This window comes from Dermochelys coriacea, chromosome 7 (assembly GCF_009764565.3).
Source record: "Dermochelys coriacea isolate rDerCor1 chromosome 7, rDerCor1.pri.v4, whole genome shotgun sequence".
Classification (NCBI taxonomy): domain Eukaryota; kingdom Metazoa; phylum Chordata; order Testudines; family Dermochelyidae; genus Dermochelys; species Dermochelys coriacea.
Window position 1 is genome coordinate 49,698,076 of NC_050074.1, and position 12,476 is coordinate 49,710,551.

The 12,476-nt window shown below is 46.1% G+C and overlaps 1 protein-coding gene across 5 annotated transcripts in view; it reads right to left on the reverse strand.

Annotated features, from left to right (window-relative positions):
* Positions 1-1,892: 1,892 nt before the first annotated feature.
* RBM5 (RNA binding motif protein 5) overlaps positions 1,893-12,476 on the reverse strand; it is a 40,742-nt gene continuing 30,158 nt past the window's right edge. For 4 of the 5 annotated variants that reach the window (XM_043518368.1, XM_043518367.1, XM_043518369.1 and 1 more), the window contains 15 exons: positions 12,302-12,399; positions 9,628-9,715; positions 9,297-9,374; positions 9,124-9,196; positions 8,343-8,428; positions 7,898-7,976; positions 7,563-7,654; positions 6,843-7,004; positions 6,100-6,246; positions 5,950-6,021; positions 5,153-5,386; positions 4,855-4,929; positions 3,641-3,738; positions 3,428-3,557; positions 1,893-2,482 (listed from right to left, as the gene is read on the reverse strand). In XM_043518368.1, coding sequence (XP_043374303.1) covers positions 2,357-2,482; positions 3,428-3,557; positions 3,641-3,738; positions 4,855-4,929; positions 5,153-5,386; positions 5,950-6,021; positions 6,100-6,246; positions 6,843-7,004; positions 7,563-7,654; positions 7,898-7,976; positions 8,343-8,428; positions 9,124-9,196; positions 9,297-9,374; positions 9,628-9,715; positions 12,302-12,399 — 1,638 coding nt within the window. In that variant the 3' untranslated portion in view covers positions 1,893-2,356. The remainder of the gene's footprint in view (positions 2,483-3,427; positions 3,558-3,640; positions 3,739-4,854; positions 4,930-5,152; positions 5,387-5,949; positions 6,022-6,099; positions 6,247-6,842; positions 7,005-7,562; positions 7,655-7,897; positions 7,977-8,342; positions 8,429-9,123; positions 9,197-9,296; positions 9,375-9,627; positions 9,716-12,301; positions 12,400-12,476) is intronic. The other variant, XM_038408592.2, reaches the window with a different exon arrangement.

The following is a 12,476-nucleotide window of genomic DNA, read 5'->3' on the forward strand; positions in this document are numbered from 1 at the left end:
AATACACACTGTGACTGTTCAATCCACAGAACCCAGCCCACAGGAGGGGGCCGTAGGGAAGGAGCAGAGACGCAATGCAAAGGGAACTTTGGGCTCTTTTCAAGCTCTGTAACAATTCTGCAAAGGACACAAATGCACAGGTAGGCGCATGCACACACACCCGCAGTGCTGGACAGACTTCCCTGTTGGCTCCACTGGCTGTCCTGAAAGCTGTGTGAAAATTCTTTCCAGCAAATAGTGCTAGGCAACGTCAAAGGGGAGGAAGGGTGTCATGTCCCAGCCCAGGCAGATGGGGGACATGGAAAGGATCCAACACAAAGATGCACCCACTTCTTTAGGACCAAAAAAAAGCACGTCCCCGTAATACTCCAATGGTTGTGGAATCCCTACTCCCATCCCCTCCCCCTGAGAGCCCCCCAATTTATTACAAACATTTGAGAAAAAGTTTGCTACCCTTTTGAAAGCAGGGCAGAGGGGCAGTAGAAGCTGCAAAGATGGCAGTACGAGAAACTTTAGACATATACATGTGTCAGCTTCAATCACAGGTAGGGTAATGGGGCAAGCCTCAAGCTCTGCCCACAAGACAAGCTCCACCCACTCAGATCAGCAGGAGATTCTACTTACAGCACATTGTGTGCCTTCAGAATACACCCACCCACTCCTTTGTTGCCAGCATTGAAATAGTTAACAATGACACTGACAGCCAACATTAGGTTTCAGAGTCAATACACAGCAGAGACAAGCAGGGGGAAGTCAAGCTTTCAGAGCTATCATTCCAGGCTATCTGCAGACCCAGGTACATACATAGTGCTGCATTAGTAGTTTTTCTTCACAACCACACTTAATTCCAGAGCATAAGTTGCCAACTCTGCCAGTCACCCCCCAAACAGAGCCCTGTGGCTGTGTCAGATCTGGGAAGAGGAGAGGCAAAGTCACTGCTGTAGCCCTTTTTAACTGGATTCACTGGCAGGGGAGCTGGAGCCTTTGCCCATTGGCTTATGGAAGATGAGTCAGAGCAGTAACATCTGATGTGGTATGATGGGGCTGGACAAAGAGCAGGGAAAGCTGCTTGCTGTCCATACTGGGCTGGAGAGTATTTCCTCAGAAGCCACTAGAGCTTCTGGAAACCTAGGGGCTCCTTAAATGCAAAGCCCATCCCAAGCAGCCTGAAGGCACAGAAGTGGGGTGTGGCTAATTCACCCTTCCTATGTCAGGAGCCACCCATTCCTTTAAGGCAGAGTGCAGCATGCTAGAGGCCCAGAAACCTGCACCTACCCTCTGCAGCTTCATAAGTAGTAACTGCATCAGCTCTACAGCTGGATGGTGAGAATCCAGCACTGGCTACAAAGGATGATTTGAGCTCATGAGGGTGAACTAGAGCTCCCTCCTGCTCAGATTCTGCTTTTACTTGCTTCAGTGTAGAGATCCCCTAACCTCAGCCTGCATAGACTGCATTGGCAAGTTCTTCAGGCTGAGTTTAGTTGCAGCCACATTGATGCTTATGGTTGATTTCTCTCCTGTAGCATCAGTGTTGTTGGTTGAAAAGCAGAATGCTTACATTTGTTATTAACAATTGAAGAACATGTTAGTTTACCGTGCCGCTCTTCAGAGTGGAGCCAATATAACTGATCACAAAGGAAATTCAGACCATTAGCTGTGGTGTAAAATGCTTGAGAACCAGGAAAGAGGACAGAAGCCAAAGAGTAAGACAAGGCCTCAGGTGACAACACTCATTCACAAAAGACTGACTGATAGGAAGAGAGCCCGGGAGACAAGGAAGTTGCTGGGGCCCTGGAGGAAGTGGATATTCTTCACTCAGCCCACTGAGAACCAATGACAGGGTCAGTTTTGAGTGTTTTTCTTGTAGAAAGAAGCCAAACTGGCAACTAGAATCAAAATCTTCAAAAAGTCTATACAAAGGTATATCATACAAAATATACAGGAAAGTTGTGCCAAAAAAAAAAAACAAAAAGACAATACAACAAAGGAGATCAGAGACAGTGTCAAACCACAGCTAACATCCCGCACCTGCTCCAGAGACCTGGAGTGACATTGACACTACGCACTCTTAACTCAAAATACATTATGTTACACTATGTACAAGAATGTATAAAGATGCAGCATCCCTTTTGTCCTGGCCACAAGCTCTCCAGCATGAAGGTATAGCAATTCAGACAGCCCCTCATGGAAGCTACATGGGTGAAGGGAAGACAGTCCAAGGGAATGAAATGGTTAATCCTAACCCATACTCAGCATACAGCACTGCCATCAAGGTCCCAGGGTTTAACAGTCAGTTCCACGTAACAGACAAGTCAAGTGCTTTGGTAGCTCTTAAGCCTCAAGGGCGTGGAACTCATCATTCCATCTCCGTGAAGCGAGCAAACATGGCTTTCCGCACCGCATCCTTGTACGAGTCGGCTGTGGAGACTCCGTAAGAACTCCCCTTGGCTCCCAAGCCAGCTCCTCGCATGCGCACTTGAGCCTGGAAGGAAACAGACACTTTAGCATTGGGCGTACAGAATCCTGCGCACCACACCCACTGTAGAAATCCCTATGCTGGCTACCTAAGGGAATCTACTACAGTGGGAAATAAGTACAATTCTTATCAGGTCAACAGTCACCTAAGCAGATGTTATGAGAGGGGGGAGATGAGAGATTTGTTGCATTCCTTTAACAGCTATTTAAGTCCCTCTAGCAGATTTATTACTAGGAGACCTGTCTCTGGGAGGGGCCCCCCCCCAAGTCCACAGATACAGCAAGAGCTACATGCTTAGCTCTCACCTGTACACAGCTGACTTGCTGCCAGAAGACACACTAACAGGATGAGGGAATGTGCCTCACACATTAGCCAAGCTGCTATTCAAACAGAAAACATGGCAGACCCAGCCTCGCTAATAGAATCAGAATAGATGTTAGAACCATGTGCATAGAAGTGACCCACCTTGGAGCAGTACAATGGGATAAGCACCTCTAGCCTTGCCCACTTCCATGTCATCTTAAAGTCAGAGAAAACTAGATTCTGAATTACAGTAAATATGGTGAAGTGCAAACTGTTCTAGCCCTTAACTTAACCCATGACCCCAACACTGACTGCTGCACTACATACATGCACAAGTTTACCTTCCTGTTAAGACAGCTTTTCAAAACTATATGTATGCCACCCTGTGCACACAGTTGTGGGACAGTTTGAAGAGCCCTACTCCAAAAATGGTGCAGATACTTGGTGACTGGGAAGGGGTGTCACAGCTGGGGGTTCATGCCAGTTCAGACCTTAGTTGCAGCATATTCTGCTCCAACTGTCAGGAAAGTACTTTTTCAGGGCATCTAATTGCTGGGGACAGCCTCCACTGTAATTAGCAAAGCCAACAGTACTGTATGTACTGTTGCCAGTATAAGCCAACCATCTCTCCTCCTCCACCATGCTTACCTCAATGGGAGCTGTGATACCCTGGCATTTCCTTCCGAGTCCTGAACCTTCCCTCCAGCCCATGGCCTGGAGCATTTTGTTGCCAATATTACTATGGTCAATGCCATCTTTAGTGGGTTGCTCATAATTCCTACACAAGAGAATAAACCATTAGATTAAGGAAAGCCTGTTATGTACTCTAGAAAGGCACTACAGTGCCTGGCAAATACATACACTGTGCCAGCATCAAACACCTTCTTGCGCTTCGGCTCAGGGGGTTCCGGGATACCATATTTCTCTCGCCGTTCAGCAGCTCTGTCTCTGTATTTCATCTGCAATGAGATATATTCTGTAGGACTGAGTGCAAATGGCTGTAAGTGGGATGCCAACTCCACCAGACACTCAAAGTCAAAGAATTTCCTCTTGGCACTTTGAGACAGCAAGAGCTAGGTGCTCAGAATACTACAAGTTACTGTTGGTTTGCACAGCTGCAGGCGCACCAAGTTCTGGGTTAATTGTTTAAGCCACCCTCATCTTTCACTGTGTATAATACCAAGTCCAAGCATTAGAGATGCTGCTTTTGGAGCAGGCTGAACATTAACAGGAAACACTTTCTCTTCACATAAATACCCAGTCTATTCAACTGGGCAGTTTTGCCAATTGAAAGGTAGATAGTTGGGAAGATTCACAGAAAGGCACAAATAGGAATCTATCATTCTGAAAAGCTTTTAGCAGTAAATAGAGAATAGGAGCAGTGTGTTTGATGACTTTGCATTAGAGCAGAGGTTCTCTCACATACTCCCCCTGAGACACGCAAGCCAGCTCTAATTTTGCATCATGACCAAAATGCAATTTATAGTCACTCCAACCAAACCAACCCTCAGTTTTAGTGAAGGGCTTCCTTTTCTCCCCTCCCTAGTGCTTACACTATGCCCTGGATTTAAAACTTAATCATGGTGAGGAGCAGGACAAGCAGGATCAAGGAAACTGGTTCCTCAAGAGGTCTGAGCTGTGTATCCCTGAAGCAGAACATGATGGGGCACAGGAAGTAACTACATTGGGATGCGACTAGCAGGGCAATGAGGACACAGCTACTCTCCTCCTGAGTCCTGGCAAAATAAACAGAGCACAGCAGTTGCTAAGATCCCCCACTTCCCAGCCCACCTGAGGGTCACTACCTCCAGTGTGGGAGCCCATACATAAAAATACTGCTGTATAGCAAAGAGTGAAAAAGCCACTCTCCCTTCCCTGATAAACAGAACTTATGAGCACTTGAGTATTCAGGTCTTATTCACTGGGAAAGCCCCCAAGCGTGTCACAAGGCAGGTGTTTAGGATAATCTAGCTCCTGGTTATCCCCAGCTGGTGACATGGAACTGGAAAGAAACATCCTATCCATCACAAATGCATGTTCATCTCTGGATCCTGTCTTGCCACATGGCCACTGACCTCTCTCTCACGCAGCTCCAGTGCTTCAAGTTCCTGCTCCGACAGCCTAGATCGCCTGTAGATATCCATGTTTTGCTGTGTCAAAGGAAGTACATCATGTTAGGAGGATGCTCAAGGAGGCCACATGGCTGCTGTTTTAGAACAGTAACACCATGGTGATATACCTGACAAACAAATGTTGGTGGTTTCTGGAAAGCAAAGCTTTCTAGTACAAGCAGTGCTATAGTACTTAACTCCAGTGTAAAACACTGCAACCAAGCCCACCTCAGAGATGGGAGCTGCTCCCACAAACAGTTACCTTGTGCAGGTCAGAGAGCTGCTGGTGTCGGACCAAGGCATCTTTGTTTGGAAACTGCCTCCTACACAGCAGACAGGCCAGCTTCTTCCAGTCAGTCAGCTTCTCTTCCTCATTCTCGATTCTTTCCAGCAGGTCCTCCTCATTATCGCTATCTCCACTGTAGGCAGCCACCAGGCCACGCTGGAAGGCAGGCAGGGCCACCATTAGCAAAGGGAACATTGTACAGGAAGGCAACTGCAGCAGGTGGCAGGATCCTCAGTTTAAAGAGTGGGTATCACAGAAATGGGCACAACTGAAGGAAGTGCATCTCCTCACCCGCAAACTTCCTGATAGAGTAGGGCAACACCATCATGCAAGATCTCATGCCCTCCCCAATGGGCACAACTCTTCAAGGTAGTTCCACAGCTTAACATCAGGAACACCACATCTAGAGCCCTGCAAATCCATGGACATCCATTTTATATCCGCAGATGTGCAATCTGCGGACCATGTTTGTGGACTGGATGCGGATACAAATTTTATATCAGCACAGGGCTCTAATCATATCCTACAAGTGGGAATGCAGCATCCCTGGAAGAACTAATTATTCCTTCCAGCTAGTCTGCTACTACACTAACTAAAAACTGTCTGCAGGGCCAGGACCCTTACCTGAGCCTATCCCTTTGCACAAAAGACCCCAGGACTTCAAAGCAGAATAGTATCAGCTGACACTCAGATAAAAGCTGGCTGCCATGTTCCCAGCAGCATTATCCAAAGCTGCAGCAGTATGGGAATGAGTTGAATGTGTGTACGCTTACTTTGAGTGGATTCTCCTCCTCTCCATTCTTTACCACCTCTGGCATGACCTGCTGTCTCTCAGACAATGTGCCCTAGGAAAGAGAAAGACATGAGCTCTGGGCTCTGCACAGCTTGCCCTGCTCTGTAACCACCCTCCTCCACATGACTACCTTTTTCTCGAAAAGAGCAAAGCCAGCATCTGCTGCTGCTGATTCCCTCCTCTCTTCCTCCCTGGAGCAGAGTGGCTGGAAGCTATTCTTAAAATTCTCTTTCTGTTTGTTTAAGCTCTTTGCCCAGCGCTCCATGTCTTTAGCAATCTGAAACACAGACAACAGGGACTGAGTCAGACAACTCACTTTGCACGACGTCTCCCGGGACTTTGGATCTAGTCATTCCAACATCTCTAATCCCTGTAGGAGGTGACACACACACTTTGACCCAATGATCTTTTAGGATTTTAATAAAGCCCGGTTATGGTATCATATCATCCCACTTTTAGTGCTTTCCTTTGAAAAGGAATTTTCACTGTCCACACTATGCCAGAATTGAAATTTACCCATTGCCACTGGAAAGCCTTTGAGGAATCTAGTAACCAGCTTTGACTCAAGCTACAGTGAAAGCAACAGCTTACAATTACCCCCTTAGCCCAGACATCAGCCCCAGCAGGCTGCTAGTCAAAGACTGTGGTGCTCCTGTTATGCTATAACCCCTTGGTTTTCACAAAAAAACTTTCCAACTCCTCCCCAGTTCTCTACTATGCCTACTCTGAGGTGCAGCTACACATCCAAATGGCTCAACCCACATGTCCCCTGCTTCAAAAAGAACCCAGAATTTAAAAGGTTACATGTGACGATCCAGTTCCAGAAAAGCTTAGATTTCCCATCCCAGTTGTGATCTGATTTTATCTCCTCACCTGCTGAGCGGTTTTACTCTTGGGTTTCTCTTTCTTCTCCTTCCCTTCTTTGCTGGAAGGTGCACTTGTTTGCTGATATGTTATACCCTCTGCAGCAGGCATGTAGGTCTCTTTCTCGCCATCCCAGTAAAGGTACTGCTGGGTTAGGGCATTGTAGTAATACTGAGAGAGAAGGGAAAATCAAACAGTTATCCATCTGAGATGAGCTAAGTGTACAAGGGACAACTGCTACTCCCCAACCAAGAGGAATGTTAGATTCAGATTGTTAGATTTGAGTCAGAACTTTCCACAGTATCCCAAATCTCCACAAAGTGGTCAACCAGGTATCAGCCTGTTAAATCCCCTGCTTGCAACCACATGCATTCTAACCAGGTAGCATTACAGGAAGAACCTTCTCCTCTACTTCACAATTTCTTTTGTGACACCCCACTAAAGCCCAGAGCTAGACAAATTTAACTAGATTCTGCAGAGCTAGATGTCACACCAATAGGATCTATAGTTAAAGGCCTATACTCATATGGGTTGTTCAGGGGAAAAAAAGCAATGTGAAAAACTGCTACACTGTAGGGAACACACAGCAGCCCTGAATCACTGTTGAGGGAGTGCGCTGCATTTACTATTTTACCCCCCTCCCAGGAATGTCAGTTTCACTCACAGTTGATGAGGCATGAAACTAACAGACCTCAAAAATTATGATGGATGGGAAGAACTTGCGTTTACCTGGGAGTTAGGATCATAATAGAGCCCTGTTATGGGATCATAATAATATCCTGAAGACTCATCGTATTGGTAGGTAGAGGTGTCAGGGACAGCTGTAAAAATCAAGATGTGGGACATGATCGTTCCAGTTGAATTGAAACAGGTACCTTTTCGTTTCAGTTAAGACAACTGTGATTATAGCAACTATCTCATCAACACACATTGCATTCACTGCCAGGGATGGCTTCACTGCCAACAACGTGGGAAGGAAACACTAAATCGACAGAATATATTTATCTACTGCCACACAATCACAGATGCGCTTCTGCCAACAAGAATGACTCGGCTTTGCTTACCATATTTGGTGCCAGGGACCACGCCAGTTGGAGAAGCTGACTGTGCCTGGGTGCTGGTGCTTGGCTGTGCTGTTTCAGTCTGGAAAGAATTGAAACCTCATTAAGGATGTCCTTGCAGGGTCCATGGAAATCAAGACCAGCAAACCCAGCCACCAGCAACATATTAGTATGCACACCAGCTGTTCTTGACCCACGTGCGCTCTCTCTCTCAAAGAGAAGAATCAAAGCCAGTGTAGAAAGAATGGCAGATAGCTGGTCTTTTGTAACTAAAAGTTCCCCGACAGACTGATTTCAGTCTACAGAAAGATTAAAGTTTAGAATGAAATGACTCCCCAATTTTGCTACATGCTCAGTTGCAAAGCAGCACAGGAATGCCCCATGATCAATTCCAACCCTGCCTGCACAGAAAGTCAGTAGCAAGAGCTCTACAAAGTTCTATATTTACCGGAGAGTCAGGAGAGTTGGGCTGTTGATTATATAGCTGTGGACTCTGGGATACAACAGCTGCTGTAGTGGTGGTAACTGGAGCACCTGCCAATGTATAGTTTGTCAGTGGGTCAGTGAACTTATTTCCTGGAACTCTTGGGACAGCACTTCATGCCAGAGCTAGAGTAATTCCACTTACTAAAATGTGTATCAGCTCCCATTATCACCTCCAATAGTCCTCTTAGACAAGAGCATTCAGAGGATTGTCACAGCTAATGGGCATATAATTCAATCTACACAGACTGGGAAATACTTTCTTTACAGAAGGAGATATAAACAGACTCTCTGGGAATAGAACAGTTAATACAGCATGGTCAATACATGCAGGATCTTTCTTGGCATCAATGTTAAGCATTTACTATGCCAGAAGTCAGCCACCTTGCCTACATCCAACAGTAATTCCTGGTAAACAACACCTGCTAGCATCAAAGATTAGGCTGGAGCAGCTCAGGTGTGGCTTTGAGACAAATGCAGATCCGAGTTCTATAGGGGAGTCCATAGCTGCCCTCCATTTTAAATGAGTTGCAACCAGAAGAGACTAGAGGTCCCTACATGCTCCATCTTGAGCAGACCTTGGCCACCCTGGTTTGCTGGAGATCAGAGACTCCTTTATTCCAAATGGCAGAATCAGCTAGAACTGCAGACGCTAAATGGGATTCACTTGATTCTGCAGAGATTAATACTGCTACACAACTCGCATCCCAAAAAAGAGCTAGTCGGAAACGTAAAGAAGATATTACCTGATATAATAGCTGCTTCTGTGTCCAATGCTCCAGCCTGACTCTGGTAGTACTGCTGGTAGTCCTGTGAGTACTGTGAAGGGAAGCACATGACAAAGTAAGCATCCAGTCGAGCAGACTTTTGCTCAGACAATGAGTAAACACTGTTAACAACATTAACCAACATTACCCACCTGCGCATACTGGGTATAACCATCTTGCCCTGGCTGGAGGTAGCTGTAGTCAATGGTGCCTCCTTCTCCACTATGAGGCTGCAAATTCCAGCAGAGAGTTTTATCAGAGACAAGTCAGTTCCTTTATTTCACGGTTTCTAAAACGTGCTAATACTGTATCCAAGCCAACAAGCTTGCTAACTGTAGTGACCATTTCCTTCCTTAGTACTCTGCTCTGTATCTCCATTTAGCCAAGTCAGGAACTGTTGTCATTAGTGGACTAAGAATTCTCTAGTTTCATTTTAACAAAAGTAACGTGCTAGTGTATGGAAGCGTCCCCATCAAATCTTACCTGGGTAGATGACCACTGAGCTGCAGCGATGGCTGTGCTTGCCACAGAGAAGGCACTGACCCGGTTACCATCTGGGAGAAGCAAATCTCTGAAACCAGGAAGATCAAATCAAATGAATGAGCAAGTGATGCTTTCTCTCAGTCAGCCTCTGCACAGGAAATCTCCCTGTATTCTATTGTTCCACAGGGATTCACTGACCACGATACATGTGGATCTCTAAAAATACCTACTAACACCCTCTCAGATGTCCCAGCCGGCTAAAGTGCAGTCTGGCAAGTTTGGGGGAACAGGGTAGTTACTTTGAGCCTCACAACTGTGTAATCCAGAAATACTGAACAAAAATTTTTGGGAAATAATTCTGCATCTCTTAAAAAAATCAGTAGCAGTGGCAATGAGAGGGGCTTGAAATGCCAAGGAATAAGCAGCTGGAGTTGATGATCATATTTTCGCTTCATGTGATATGATGGACAAGCAACAGCAGAACTGGTTGAGTGAGCAGAGCCATTTCCCCAAACAGAATGTTGTACTTACAGTACAGGCCATGACGACGCCTGCAAGTCTTAGGCCTTGTCTACAAAACAGGGGAGGCGTACACACTACAAAGCTACTTTTGTCAAAAAACTCTGCTGTTTTGCCGACAAAATAAAACCACCTCAACGAGAGGCATAAAGCTTTTTGCGGCGAAGTAAAAGCGACAAAGCAAAAGTGACAAAGCATCAGTGTAGAGATTGCTGTTTGTTTGTTGACATAACTGGCTTCCACCAGTATCCCACAATGCCTGCCATGACCGCTCTGCTCACTGTTTTGATCTCTGCTGCCCTACAGGCATGCGCCCCTCCACTTTCAAAGCTCCAGAAATATCTGACAGCTGAGTATGCTGCTCTGGGAACTAACCATTAACATGGAATGCTCCTGTTCTGCCCTGCATTAGAAAGGGGAGAGGGAAAAACTGCTGTGACATTCCTCAGCAGGGAGAGCTCATAGATGCTCAGGATGCCGCTCCCCGCAGCTGAGGAGGCTGTGGGAGAATTTGGAGGAAACTACAGAACCATGATGAGATAACTGGCTCTGTGGATGAGGGGAAAGCAGTGGACGTGTTATTCCTTGACTTTAGCAAAGCTTTTGACACGGTCTCCCACAGTATTCTTGCCAGCAAGTTAAAGTAGTATGGGCTGGATGAATGGACTATAAGGTGGATAGAAAGCTGGTTAGATTGTTGGGCTTAATGTGTAGCGATCAATGGCTCCATTTCTATTTGGCAGCCGGTATCAAGTGGAGTGCCCCAAGGGTCGGTCCTGGGGCTGGTTTTGTTCAATAGCTTCATTAATGATCTGGATGATAGCATGGATTGCACCTTCGGCAAGTTTGCAGATGACACTAAACTGGGAGGAGAGGTAGATATGCTGGAGGGTAGGGATAGGATACAGAGGGACCTAGACAAATTGGAGGATTGGGCCAAAAGAAATCTGATGAAGTCCAACAAGGACAAGTGCAGAGTCCTGCACTTAGGATGGAAGAATCCCATGCACCGCTACAAAATAGGGACCGAATGGCTAGGCAGCAGTTGGGCAGAAAAGGACCTAGGGGTCACAGTGGATGACAACTTGGATACGAGTCAACAGCGTACCCTTGTTGCCAAGAAGGCCAATGGCATTTTGGGACATATAACTAGGAGCACTGCTAGCAGATCGAGGTACGTGATCGTTCCCCTCTATTCGACATTGGTAAGGCCTCATCTGGAGTGCTGTGTCCAGTTTTGGGCCCCACACTACAAAAGTATGTAAAAAAAATTGGAAAGCGTCCAGCAGAGGGCAACAAAAATGATTAGGGGACTGGAACACATGACTTATGAGGAGAGGCTGAGGGAACTGGGATTGTTTAGTCTGCAGAAGAGAAGAATGAGGGGGGATTTGATAGCTGCTTTCAACTACCTGAAAGGGGGTTCCAAAGACTGTTCTCAGTGGTAGATGACAGAACAAAGAGTAAAGGTCTCAAGTTGCAGTGGGGGAGGTTTAGGTTGGATATTAGGAAAAACTTTTCCACTAGGAGGGTGGTGAAGCACTGGAATGCTTTACCTAGAGATGGTGGAATCTTCTTCCTTTGACTTTTTTAAGGTCAGGCTTGTCAAAGCCCTGGCTGGGATGATATAGTTGGGGATTGGTCCTGCTTTGAGCAGGGGGTGGACTAGATGATCTCCTGAGGTCCCTTCCAACCCTGATATTCTATGATAGGCAGGCAAACAAAGACAGCTGCTTCGGGAGAGATTGCTGTGCCTGCCGAGCAGAGCCGGGGGCTGACCTGGAGGGCTGTGAGAAGTCGGTCAGCCTGCTGTCTCTCCCTCCCCCCGCAACCAACCCAACTCTTCAGTTGGAAAAGTGGCAGACAATATACTAGGATGCCCCTGGAACAATGGAATTAAGAAACCTGTATCATGTGATGCTGTACCTGCACCATGAGGCACTGCAACCCCTTCCCAAAGCACCCTGCTCTCTGTGTCGATACAAGAGCTGTTCGTGTGGATGCACTTTGCCAATACAAGGAGCTAGTGTGGACATGGAACAGCGTTTTTAAATTAACAAGCTTTAATTAAAGCAGCATAACTTTTGCTGAGAAAACTCTGTAGTGTAGACAAGGCCATAAAAGAGTTAGGAAAAGTTAAGTGCTTATAACTCACTTTCTGGCACTCTTTGCAAAATCAACACCAATTGTTTTGCCATCAATTTTCAATGGTGGCTGAAGACTTTGTAAAATCTGCAACAATTGAGATGCATCCTAAAAAGAGAAAATACCTGTCAGAACAGTACAAGCTACCAACTGAAAAAGCAAGGTATTATTGAAATGAAGATTCA